Raw genomic sequence first — 12,500 nt, forward strand, 5'->3', positions numbered from 1 at the left:
GCATTCCGCTGGATGTCCTTTTCTTGTCACAGCAGCTCACAAATCTTGCTGCTGTGTTTGCACATTCTTGTATTTATCCCAGTAGGTATGGGAGTTTTGAGTTATTGTCCATGTTTTCAAAGTCTCTTTGGGTGTTTGCAATTTGTGGGAAGTATATGTCTCTGATGTCTTGGTATAGTGGGCAAGTTGTTAAGAAGTGGAGCTCGGTTTCCACCTCATCTTGTGTGCAGTGGGTGCATAGTCTGTCTTCTCTTGGGAGCCAGGTATGCCTATGGCGGCCTTTCTCAATGGCTAGGCTGTGCTCGCTGAGTCTGTACCTAGTCAAGGATCTTCTTAGTTTTGGGTCAGTCACGGTGCTCAGGTATTCTGCCATTGTGTACTCTCTGTTTAGGGCCAAATAGCATTTCAATTTGCTCTGGTTTTGGGTTGTTTCTTTCCAATGTGTCAGATAGTTTTCTTTTTGTTTTCTTATAATTTGATTTAGTCCAGTGTGGTTATTGTCTGGTGGTTCTGCTTGTGTTTGTGAGCAGAGTCCCAGAACCATCTGGCTGAGTGGGCATCTATCGAGGGTCTCTCTGTGGGTGAGGGCTATGTTGTGGAGTGTGTCTGGGTCGCTTTCTTTTAGGTGGTTGTGGAATTTGAATGCTCTTTTTTGAATTTTCATGATTAGTGGGTATCTTCCTAGTTCTGCTCTGCATGCATTATTTGGCGTTTTCCGTAGGGTGCAGAGAATGGATTTGCAAAATTCTGCATGCAGAGTCTCAATTGGGTGTTTGTCCCATTTGGTGAAGTCTTGGTTTGCAAGTGGGCCCCAGACTTCACAACCATATAGGGAAATCGGTTCTATGACGGAGTCTAATATTTTGAGCCAGATTTTGACTGGAATGTCTAATATGATGTTCCTTTTTATGGCATAAAAAGCCCTTCTTGCTTTGTCTCTCAGGTCGTTCACAGCTTGATTGAAGTTCCCTGTAGCACTGATGTTTAGGCCGAGATATGTGTAGTTTTTTGTGTGTTCTAGGGAAATTGTGTCTAGGAGGAATTTGTGTTTTTGTTGTTGTAGGCTGGGCCTTTTTTGGAATATCATAATTTTAGTTTTGTTTAGGTTTACTGTCAGTGCCCATGTCTGGGAGAATTTGTGCAGAAGGTCAAGGTGCTGCTGTAGCCCTTCTTTAGTTGGGGACAGCAGCACCAGGTCATCTGCAAACAGTAGGCATTTGACTTCTGTGTTTGCTAGGGGGATGCCAGGTGCTGCAGTTTGTTCCAATGTTTTTGCCAGTTCATTTATGTATATGTTGAAGAGGGTTGGACTCAAACTGCACCCCTGTCTAACCCCACGGCATAATCTGCCATACATCATCCATCTGGAGCGTTTGACCCTCCTCAAACCGATCGGGACAACTGCTGCCCTTGCCCGACATGGAAAAGTCCACACGGACCAATATAATCGACGCACAGCCCAAGACACAGAGTTTCAAAGGGTGCTCAATACCGCCGCCTGGTAGGATGCGACTGGTACTGCTTCTTCGGATTCCCAGTATGCATTTTTCAGGCAACACACAGCTCCCCGACATTGAATAGGGTATTAAAAAAAAATAAAAAATACTCATAAACGTGTTAACACGTGATTGGCACTCAACGGTCGGGCCTCAGCAACGTGTTAATCAGTGAATGGCACTGAATGTGTTAAGAGGTTAAGAAAGTGTTGCAGACATAATTGGGCAAAAGTGTGTTGCACTTAAATGGTCATGAATCATAAACCCAGTCCACAGGTGGCCAGTATTTTATTTAAGGCTTAGAGAGATAACGTTAAAGTGCTAGGGATCAGGGTATTCAAATGAGAGCCGTGTGTGTGTATGTGTGTGTGTGTGTGTGTGTGTGTGTGTGTGTGTGTGTGTGTGTGTGCGCATGTAGGTGTGTGTGTGTATGTATGTATGTATGTATGTATGTATGTATGTATGTATGTATGTATGTATGTATGTATGTATGTATGTATGTATGTGTGTGTGTGTGTGTGTGTGTGTGTGTGTGTGTGTGTGTGTGTGTGTGTGTGTGTGTGTGTGTGTGTGTGTGTGTGTGTGTGTGTGTGTGTGTGTGTGTGTGTGAGAGAGAGAGAAATAGAGAGATAGAGAGATCATAACTCAAGGGACAGCATGTGGAGAGAAAAGTCAGCATTATAACATTAAACCCATATTTATAATATCCATCAAACTCATAAGTACAGCGTGATTAATCTCAGTTGTTTACAATGTAAACATAGTTCAATTATTGCTTCATTTAAAATCAGTGTGTTGCATTATCTTTCCATTCCATTCTATGTTTTGTTAATAACTAAATAACAAAAAATAAGAAAATAAGGAGAATAACAAGAAGAAGATGAAGCATACTAACAATGGGCCTCATTCAACAATATTCTCTTATTATTTTTCTTATATTATTGCTTACCTGTCTGTTAAGAGAACAATAAGAAAAGCCACCGCCGCATTTATCAAGCCGTTCTTAAAGTCCAAATCTGTTCTTACCCAGGTTTTTTTAATGGTGAATCCCACTCATTCTAAACTGGATGCGCGTTCTCGCGCAAGTCATTTGCATACAGAGACACGCCTCACGGGCTCATAATAATACGAGAGCCGTGGGTCTGCATCGGATCCCCCGGCCGTATTCAAGCGCTGGAGCACACGCACACGCACACACACAAACACAAACACAAATAGAGCAACGAGGACACCGATTACTGTATTTTAACCCATGCTGGGGGAAAAGCGTAGACGTGCGGTCATGCGTGTCACATGTCGCATGAATACTCACCACAACTCCAAACTGCTCAGGCTCAGACAGACTGGAGTACTCATTCTTATACTTGGCCAAGGCATTCAGCTGCTCCTGTTCTGGGAGGTGATTCACTAGGTTCTACAAGAGAAAGAGAGAAAGAGAATAGTGGAGTAAAAAGTCAGCATGATAACATTAAAGTGAACTTATTATGCATTTTGTCAACAATTATATACAACGTTGTGGGGAATGTGCCTAAGATCGTCTTCTAAATGCCGATAGGGCACACAGCCACTCATATGCACCTTTGTTTACACTGTTTATTATTCTCGTATTTTTATATCCAGATCTAATTGTATTACCAATATTATGTATTTCTTCAATTACCGTGTGCATACCTGTGCCTCCCCTCCCCCATGCTGCTATGACGCCTGAATTCCCCCAAGGAATAAATAAAGGAATATCGTATCTTATCGTATGTTTCTCCTTCCGACTTCGGCCTGCTGTCTCTCCTCATCCAGCTCTTCCCTCGAATGAATGTTTATTCTCCGTTTGCATGTATTTGTAAACAGCTACTGTTTTCTAGTATTTCCCCTGTGCATGCTTTTGTAAGGGCTGGGTCTGAGTGACTGATACGCATAATGGAATACTGTATTTCTCCATTCTGACTGCATTATAGTCGAGTTATTCTAGTACTCGTGTCACCTTTTTTCTCAGACACCTGCCACCGGCCTACAATTGCATGTAATGATTAGTTCAGCTCAGCTGATAATGTTCCCATTCAACCCTCCTGATATAAGATGACCCCACAGTGCAACCTGTAAATCTGCTTTAGGCGTTCGCTTGCTGGTCTCCCGGCCAAAGAGGTTACTCTACAATATACTGATGTTAACATTACAGCTAATGCTACAGTAGCTAAACACATAATTATACCAAGCGGTAGCCCAACATGTGCTACATTGCACTAAATGACGACAAACTCATAAAGTAGGAAAGCTGTGACCTGTCCCACCAGAGGCGAGAACATAATTATTAGGAACAACATGTGGGGCGGCTTTGGCTCAAGGGTAGAGCGGGTCGTCCAATGATTGAAGGGTTGGTGGTTCGAATCCCGCTCAAGCCCATGTCCATCCCATCGCCGTTGTGTCCTTGGGCAAGACACTTAACCTACTTGCCTCGTATGAATGTGTATGCATGTGAATGAATGTTGGTGGTGGTCGGAGGGGCCGTAGGCGATGATTATTCGCCACGCTTCCGTGAGTCTGCCTCAGGGCAGCTCTGGCTGCAATTGTAGCTTACCACCACCGGTATGACTGTGTATGAACGAATAATGGACTCTGTGAAGCGCTCTGGGTGTCATGAAGAGCGCTATATAAATCCAAGCCATTATTATTATTATTATTAGACCATGTATACTCGCAATTTAAGAATGGGTACAAGTCACAGGCTCTTAGTCCATTCGGTAAGTCCGATCACGCCGCCATCTTTCTTTTGCCAAAATATAAACAGAGTCTTAAGCGAACGCCGGTAGTATCGCGAGAGGTTAAGCGTTGGACTGTGACGTCAGAGGAGACACTCCATGCTGCACTTGAATGCACATACTGGAAAGTATTCCGTGATAACACAGCCAATATTAACGAATACACTGAAACGGTGCTTGACTTTGTCTGTACTCTGGTAGAAGAAACAATCCCCTCTACCACAATTAGAATCTACCCAAATCAAAAGCCCTGGGTAGATAAATCCGTCCGTGAGGCTCTGAAAGTGCGCACCTCAGCCTACAACACCGGGCGTGTGACATGCAACCTGGATGAACACAAGACGGCAAGATGCAACGTCAGGAGAGCAGTAATAGAGGCAAAACGGTGTTATAGGGATAACGTTGAACTTCAGTTTGAACAGGCTGACTCTAGAGGTATGTGGCAGGGCCTCAGAACAATGGCAGATTACAAAGGCACCTCCCTCAAACTGAACAGTGACATCTCCTTAGCAAATGATCTCAATACCTTCTATGAGAGGTTTGAGGCTGTGAATAACACCAGCCTACAAGCCACGGCAATGGGGGGGGGGGGGTCTGCTGATGGAGACTCAGTGTCCAGGGTAACAGAGCATGAGGTGAGGCGGACCTTTAAAAAAGTGAATATCAGGAAGGCAGCAGGACCGGACGGCATCCCCGGCCGCGTCCTAAAAGTATGTGCCGACCAACTGGCCCCGGTATTCACTGACATATTTAACCTGTCCTTAGAACAGGCTGTCATCCCCACCTGTCTGAAGAAGTCCACCATCATCCCTGTACCCAAAAAATATATGCCTGCTTGCCTCAACGACTACCGCCCTGTAGCTCTCACCTCCATAGCCATGAAGTGCTTTGAGAAGCTAGTGAAGGGCTACATCTGTTCCTCCCTCCCCATCAACATGGACCCCCTGCAATTTGCATACCACCCTAACAGGTCCACGGAGGACGCCATAGCCCATGTGCTGCACACAGCAGCATCACACATGGACAAGAGGCAGGGGAACTATGTGAGAATGCTGTTCATCGACTACAGCTCAGCATTCAATACCATCGTCCCCTCCAAACTCATAGCCAAGCTCAGGGACCTGGGCTTGAACTATGACCTCTGCCAGTGGGTCTTGGACTTCCTGACGGGCAGACCCCAGGTGATAAGAGCAGGCAACTGCACCTCCTCATCCATCACGCTCAACATAGGGGCCCCCCAGGGCTGTGTTCTGAGCCCCCTCCTCTACTCCCTGTACACACATGACTGCGTGGCACAGCGGAACAACAACACAATCATCAAATTTGCTGATGACACAGTAGTGGTGGGCCTGATCTCTGCCAACGACGAGAGGGCCTACCTGGAAGAGGTAGAGAATCTGTCACAGTGGTGTCAGGAGAACTGCCTCTCCCTGAACGTCAGCAAAACAAAAGAGATGATTTTGGACTTCAGGAGGTCGGGGGTCAAGGACTACAGCCCCCTCAGCATCGACGGGGCACTGGTTGAGAGAGTGAACAGTTTCAAGTACCTCGGCGCCCACATATCCGAGGACTTGACATGGACCACACACATTGACAGTGTTGTGAAGAAGGCACGAGAACACCTCTACTTCCTCAGGCGCCTAAGGAAGTTCCAAGTCAGTCAGAAGATCCTTAAGAACTTCTACTCATGTACAATAGAGAGCATCCTGACCGGCAACATCACCTCCTGGTTTGGGAATAGCACTGCACAAGACCGTAGCAGACTACAAAGAGTGACACGTTCAGCCGAACGCACAATTGGAGGGGGGCTTCCCACCCTCCAGAACATTTACAACAAGCAGTGCAGGGGTAAGGCTAAGAGAATCATCAAGGACTCCAGCCACCCGAACAACTGCCTCTTTGAACTGCTGCGGTCAGGCAAGCGATACCGGAGTCTTAAGGCGAGCACAGAAAGACTCAGAAGAAGCTTCTATCCCCATGCCATCAGGCTGCTCAATGAACAATAAACACTATGCAACAACCATCAAATGCACACAGCACACACACCCACACGCACTTTAAACAAACAACACACTGCAGCACCCACACTCCAGACTTTAGATCACCTAAACACACTTTATATTTATTGGTAAATGATTTGCACTACAACTCGTACACCTTACTGTAAATTGTACCTAAATTGTACCTCATCCCATTTCTGCTTTGCACTATATAGTATTGTATATTAGTACATTGCATAGTATATTGTATATTGTATGGTAACTCAGTTACTTCTATTCTGCATCGAACATTGTACATATGTCTATACTGAACACTGTGACCTCTATTTTTACTTCTATTTTACATGCTATACTATTTTATGTCATACTTATCTTGTCTAGCACAGTCTCTGGAGCATAACAGTAAGAAGCATTTTGTATAAAAGTATTCTGTACTTCTGTATGACAACTATTAAAGAAACTTGAACTAACGTTAATGTTATTGTAGGAGGTGATGGTGGCAGAGAGGAGGATGAGGAAAAAGCTGGAAACCCCTCACACCCCTCTAGGAGGAGCTAACCAAGATGAGGAGCACGTTCTGCCATAGACGTACACCCTCCCCCGAACACCACACCACACGGCTCCACATAGCCGATTGATTGATTGAAAACTTTATTAACATATTGCAGAATGGGTACAATACAGTACGGCTCAATACGCACAATTGTTGTTTACATCAGGGTCCCCAATTTTCAATTCATAATGACAGATATATATAGCATGACATGTCTGGCATACATGACAGGTATACAGTAATGTTACATTTGTGACATACAAGATATGCAAATATACAGTACTGTTAAACAGAGATCCTAACAGATAATATATACATACGAGGGGGAGGAAACTGTACATTAGGAGGGGGTGGGTGGGTGGGTGGGGGGGTTTGGACACAACCGTGGGTATTGACTGCCGCCAATATTTGGAGAACTAACGGCTGGACAACTGAGTAGGATCAATCTGCAGTGCCGCAGGGCAGGGGCCTGTACTGTGCGTTGGGGGCCTGTACTGTGTGCTGCACTACTGTGCATGCGATGTTGGGCGGGGCTTCATAGTGTACATGCGTGTGGAGCATATATGAGCAAATATGAGTTTATACTTCTAGATCTAGTTTAACATTCATTCTTCTTCGTTGAAAAATAACCAAATATGTCTTTCAGTAAAAATGTAAGTACCTTAGGCCGGGGCACATTCGCTATTTTGGGCATTAGGGCCTATTTTCCGTCTATAATTTGCTTTAGTGGTGAGCTAAGTAAGGGATAATGTATAGCTACGAGGTCATTGTCGCAAAATAATTGACTGACAGAGTTTAAAATACAGAGGCGCCTCGCAGAGGCTGGACCGGGCATAAGAATAACATTGGACAGTGCTCTCCTCCTGACATTGGCTCCCTATCTCCCTCTGGTGACCTAAGCCCGATGGTGCGGTCTGTCATTTTATGCTGGTTGCACATAATTGATTTGATTTCTAATATTATGTTATCCTGGACCATCCCTGTCTGTGTTTGATGTCACCCCCATGTTGGGTTGTTGTGTGTCATTGCCTTAGTGTCTAGTTGTGTTTATGGTGGCATTGCTTTTGTGTCTAGGTTGTGTTTGTGATTCTGTGTTTTGGCCAGGTGTTGATCATTGTTAATTAGTGTGGGTATTTAGGTATATGTTTGTCCTCATTTCCTTGTGGTGTAATTTCCTCCAGTACCTGTGTTGTCCCCGTGTTGTGCCTGCCTTCCCCGTTGATGTCTAGTGAGTCCTTGCCTGTATACTCGTGTCGTTTTCTTGTTTTCCTTCGTTGTTTTGTTAGTAGTAGTGTCTTTTATTTGTATTGTATATTGGATCAGTAGTAAACACCCCTTCTTCAAGCATCGCTCCTCGTCTCTGCCTCCGTTCCTTCTCCCTTGTCTGCAAACTGTGTTCTCACCTTCATTAGCACCCCAAATCGGTACACAAACCCATCAGAGCTGGAAACCTGACACTTACCTGGACCATGGGTTCCGTGAGCTGCTCCTCATCCACCTCTACGACCATCTGACGGATCTCCTGGTAAGGCATACGGAAGGAACCCAGGAATATGGCTGGGAGAGGGATAAAGAATGTCAGGCTATTAAAACACCAGCTGGCTTTAATCAATATGGTGCCAATACTACCACCATCAATACTAGCAGTACTACTACCACCACAACTAATAGTATGAGTAATACCAGTAGTAGTAATAGTATGAGTAATACCAGTAGTAGTAATAGTATGAGTAATACCAGTAGTAGTAATATTATGAGTAATGACAGTAGTAGTAGTAGTAGTAAAATTATGATAAATACTAGTAGTAGTAGTAGTAGTAGTAGTAGTAGTAGTAGTAGTAGTAGTAGTAGTAGTAGTAGTAGTAGTAGTAGTAGTAGTAGTAGTAGTAGTAGTAGTAGTAGTAGTAGTAGTAATAGTAGTAGTAGTAGTAGTAGTAGTAGTAGTAGTAGTAATAGATATGGGTGTAAATGTACACGTATCCGTACCGTTTCAGTACTGAACCTAAGGTGCAGTACGGCTGTGTACCGAACGAATACAACGTTATGTTTTTTTTTTTTTTATTATTATTACAAAACAAAATTATTAAAAGTCAGTACTCAACACACAATGCATAATGAAACTAACAATTAAGATGTCTAAAATGACATGCAAGCACAGAAACAGAAAGCAAAAAAAGTATATAATAATACTTTACAGTATACAGTGTATATCCAACGAAATTACCAATTATACCAATGTCTTATACAGGATATACCCCTAATACCTGTTATCTAAAACCCTACACACATATGCTCCAGCTCGAACCCCCCCCTCCCGGACCCCTCTTTGGATAGTACCTCCATTATCCCTCGCTCCTAACCAGACACTACCATTATAAGCTAGCTTTTATTCTCTCCACCACTTCTAACCACATTGACATTTTGGATTCATTGAGACCCAGAATTCTTGCTGTAGATATTTCTTGATAAATCACATCGAGATATGTAAGAAACCAAACTTTCCGGCACATTTTTTCCGGTTGAAACCAGCGTGATGCGATCAGCTTTTTAGCTACTGTGATACCCGATAAAACCAATCTCTTTAGCTGTGGATTTACTGCAAACTCAAAAACATCATTCAATAGTAATACAGAGGGGTGTACAGGTATATTCCAAGATACGAGTTTTGATAATTGTTGGGTCACATCTTTCCAAAATGCCTTAACTGGTGGGCAGTCCCAATACATGTGCATAAATGTCCCTTCGTCTCCATTTGTACATTGGGATCATTAGAGTCTTGTTTAAGACCCATTCTGTTCAGTCTTATAGGAGTCAAGTATGTCCTATGAATATAGTTAAGATTGATTTGTTGATGGTCCGGGTTCCTTGATGTAAGTCGGACATTTGCCCATGCTCCTTGCCAATCAAAGTTACTTTCCAGGTCTGGTATATCCCTCATCCAGACAACGTAATGTTAACCATTTAACAACCGCCCACCGGGGGCTGTTTTTTTCATAATCTAATATTTTTTAATTTTTATTTAACAAATATAATATTAATTTCAATATATAATATTTGTTGACAGCCCTACAAGTACAATTAGTTAATGCACACTACATCACCCCTGAGTGGAACATGGAAAGCCAAACTTGCCCCCACTGTACCGAAAACCCGTACCGAACAGTGACTTCAAAACCGAGGTAGGTACCGAACCGTGGTTTATGGGTACCGTTACACCCCTAGTAATAGTAGTAGTAGGAGTAGAAGTAGTAGTAGTAGTAATAATAGTAGTAGTAGTAGTATGAGTATGAGTATGAGTATGAGTATGAGTATGAGTATGAGTAGTAGTAGTAGTAGTAGTAGTAGTAGTAGTAGTAGTAGTAGTAGTAGTAGTAGTAGTAGTAGTACAGTGTTTCCCCATTAATTACCTAGACTGTGGCGGCCCGCCACAGTTTTATAATGAACCAAAAGAATTAAAGTTTAAATTTGTTTAATATAAAGTTTGCCAATATGGATGTATCAGTAGTATTGGCAGTGGTAGTAGTCGTAATAGTAATCCAGTATATTTTTTTATTTTCTAAAATATAAACCAGTTCAACACAGGTAACCACTTTTGCTTCATTTCTTTGATGGCTCAAATGTATGCTCTAGTCCAGTGGTTCCCAAACCTCTCCTCGAGACACCCCAGACGTTTCATGTATTTGTTAAATACCACCACCAGCACACCTGATTCAACTAATAAAGGGCTAGTTAAGTTGAATCAGGTGTACTGGTGGTGTAATTTAACAAATACATTGAACAGCTGGGGTGCTCCGATGAGAGGATTGGGAAGCACTAGTCTAGTCGATTTTGAGCACAAAGTTCATCATAGATCTAGCCTCTTTATTTTGCTCTCAAAGTGCACCAGATTGATGCATTTAACTTTAAAATGTACAACAACAAAAAAGATTCGGGGGGGCATGGATGTACAGTAGCAGTGAGAGAGTGGCGCCGCACATTTTTTCTCACACTTAAAACATTGCTACACAAGTGGGCTTGACCCGCATCAGTCCTTATGCTTGGTCCCGTGAGGCGGGTAGCAGCCTTCTTCCCCTGAAGTTCAACAGCCAACAAACAGAAATTGCTGGAGCTTCCATCACGCAAACTAATCATGGATGTTGTGACATGCTGGAATAGCCCGGTGGCCACGCTCCAACACTATCCTGAGCAGCAAGCAGCCATAGTGGCAGCTCTCCAGTGAAATCGACACTATGGATGTAGAGAGTGTAGTTGTAGCACAACCAAGTAATAATTTACTATGTGTGTGTGTGTGTGCATGGAACAAAATAAGCACACATCAGGGCATTATATCAGGGATATACAGTGCGCGCATTTCACTCGCAGTTGCCTCTAAAAATAGATTTGTGCGAACCGGAAAAATTATTTAGGAGCACAGTGTGCAAGTAATAGTCTTTCGTAGTGGGCGTGTCAACTGCGCAATTGTCATTTCATAATAGACACAGAGCAGCGTGGATCAGCTCTGTAACAACTCATCTCAAATCTGCTTCTATGTGCAACGAAAACTCTGCGAGCAGCAGTTCCAATTGTCTAACATGTGTGGGGGTGTGTGATGTGTGTGTGAGTTTTCTCAAACGCAGCTTAGATATAAGTTTGTAATGTATGTGGGCGTCTGATGAGATATTTTAAAAATGACATGTACAGCAAATACACCTCTATTTCACTCATTGACTGTAACCAGTGGTGCAGTCGTAATATGGGAACTGGTAACACGCCACGCCACGTGCGGGTATGTGCATGTGCACAGAACTGATTTATACACACACACACACACACACACGCACACACACACGCACACATACACACACACACATACACACACAAGCGCATATACGCAAGTGCAATCTTTCTATCATACAAGCTCTTCTTGCTCTCTATTTGTGTGAATGTGCGCGTGGAAAGCTGGCGCGCAGCACAGACGCTTGATTCAATATCATAAGCAGGTAGACCCCCATCACGAATTCCGAGCCACATTAGTATTCACCTCCACTGCCTGTGTCACACAGAATGAAGGGGGAGATGCATTCAGATAGCCAACACTTAGTCTACCTGCGCTTTTTGTTATGTAAAACGGTGGCCGGGTGAGTCACAACGAATGGATACAGCGCATTTTTGTGTGCGCGTACACGCGAGTACACATCCGTGCGCGATCGCGCGTACTTCTGCCTCAGTGATCTGGTAACACGGCGTGTAACCGGGTGTGACCACGATTGCACCACTGACTGTAACTAAGGAGAAAAGAAAATGCTTGATTTGACCCAGTGTGCGCGTGTGCATGCGTGTGTGCGTGCATGCGTGTGTGCGTGCGTGCGTGCGTGTGTTCCCGGTCCCCCCAGCATACAGCAGGGGACATTGTGACATGTGACATATTGTCATTCATCACCTTTAAAATATCGTGAGAGAATGGAATCATGAACCCAGTGTCGTGTATCCGAGTGAATCATTACGCCCCCCTGGCGCAAACTCAGCGTCAATCAAAAGACGGAAGAGACATCAACATCTCATGACGTTATTTAAACTCCCGGACACACATCTTTCAGGCTCCGCTGCTCGTGCAGAAGCAACATACGTGTGAAACACCATCATGATTTTTACCCCCCACCTCCCCACACTCCAATTTCCGTTGCATGATTTATCACTTATAATGGGCTGATTAGTCTCA

At 43.7% G+C, this 12,500-nt stretch overlaps 1 protein-coding gene across 1 annotated transcript in view; it reads right to left on the minus strand.

The window, feature by feature from the left end:
• The window catches only part of LOC311223466 (protein diaphanous homolog 3-like), a gene marked incomplete at its 3' end in the record, with an annotated part of 594,292 nt that overhangs the window by 115,758 nt on the left and 466,034 nt on the right, over positions 1-12,500 (minus strand). The window contains exons 19-20 of the mRNA XM_084308253.1: positions 8,265-8,359; positions 2,809-2,910 (exon numbers count right to left, since the gene is read on the minus strand). Coding sequence (XP_084164379.1) covers positions 2,809-2,910; positions 8,265-8,359 — 197 coding nt within the window. The remainder of the gene's footprint in view (positions 1-2,808; positions 2,911-8,264; positions 8,360-12,500) is intronic.

This window comes from Notolepis coatsorum (genome assembly GCF_963971535.1).
Source record: "Notolepis coatsorum genome assembly, chromosome: 2".
Lineage (NCBI taxonomy): Eukaryota > Metazoa > Chordata > Actinopteri > Aulopiformes > Paralepididae > Notolepis > Notolepis coatsorum.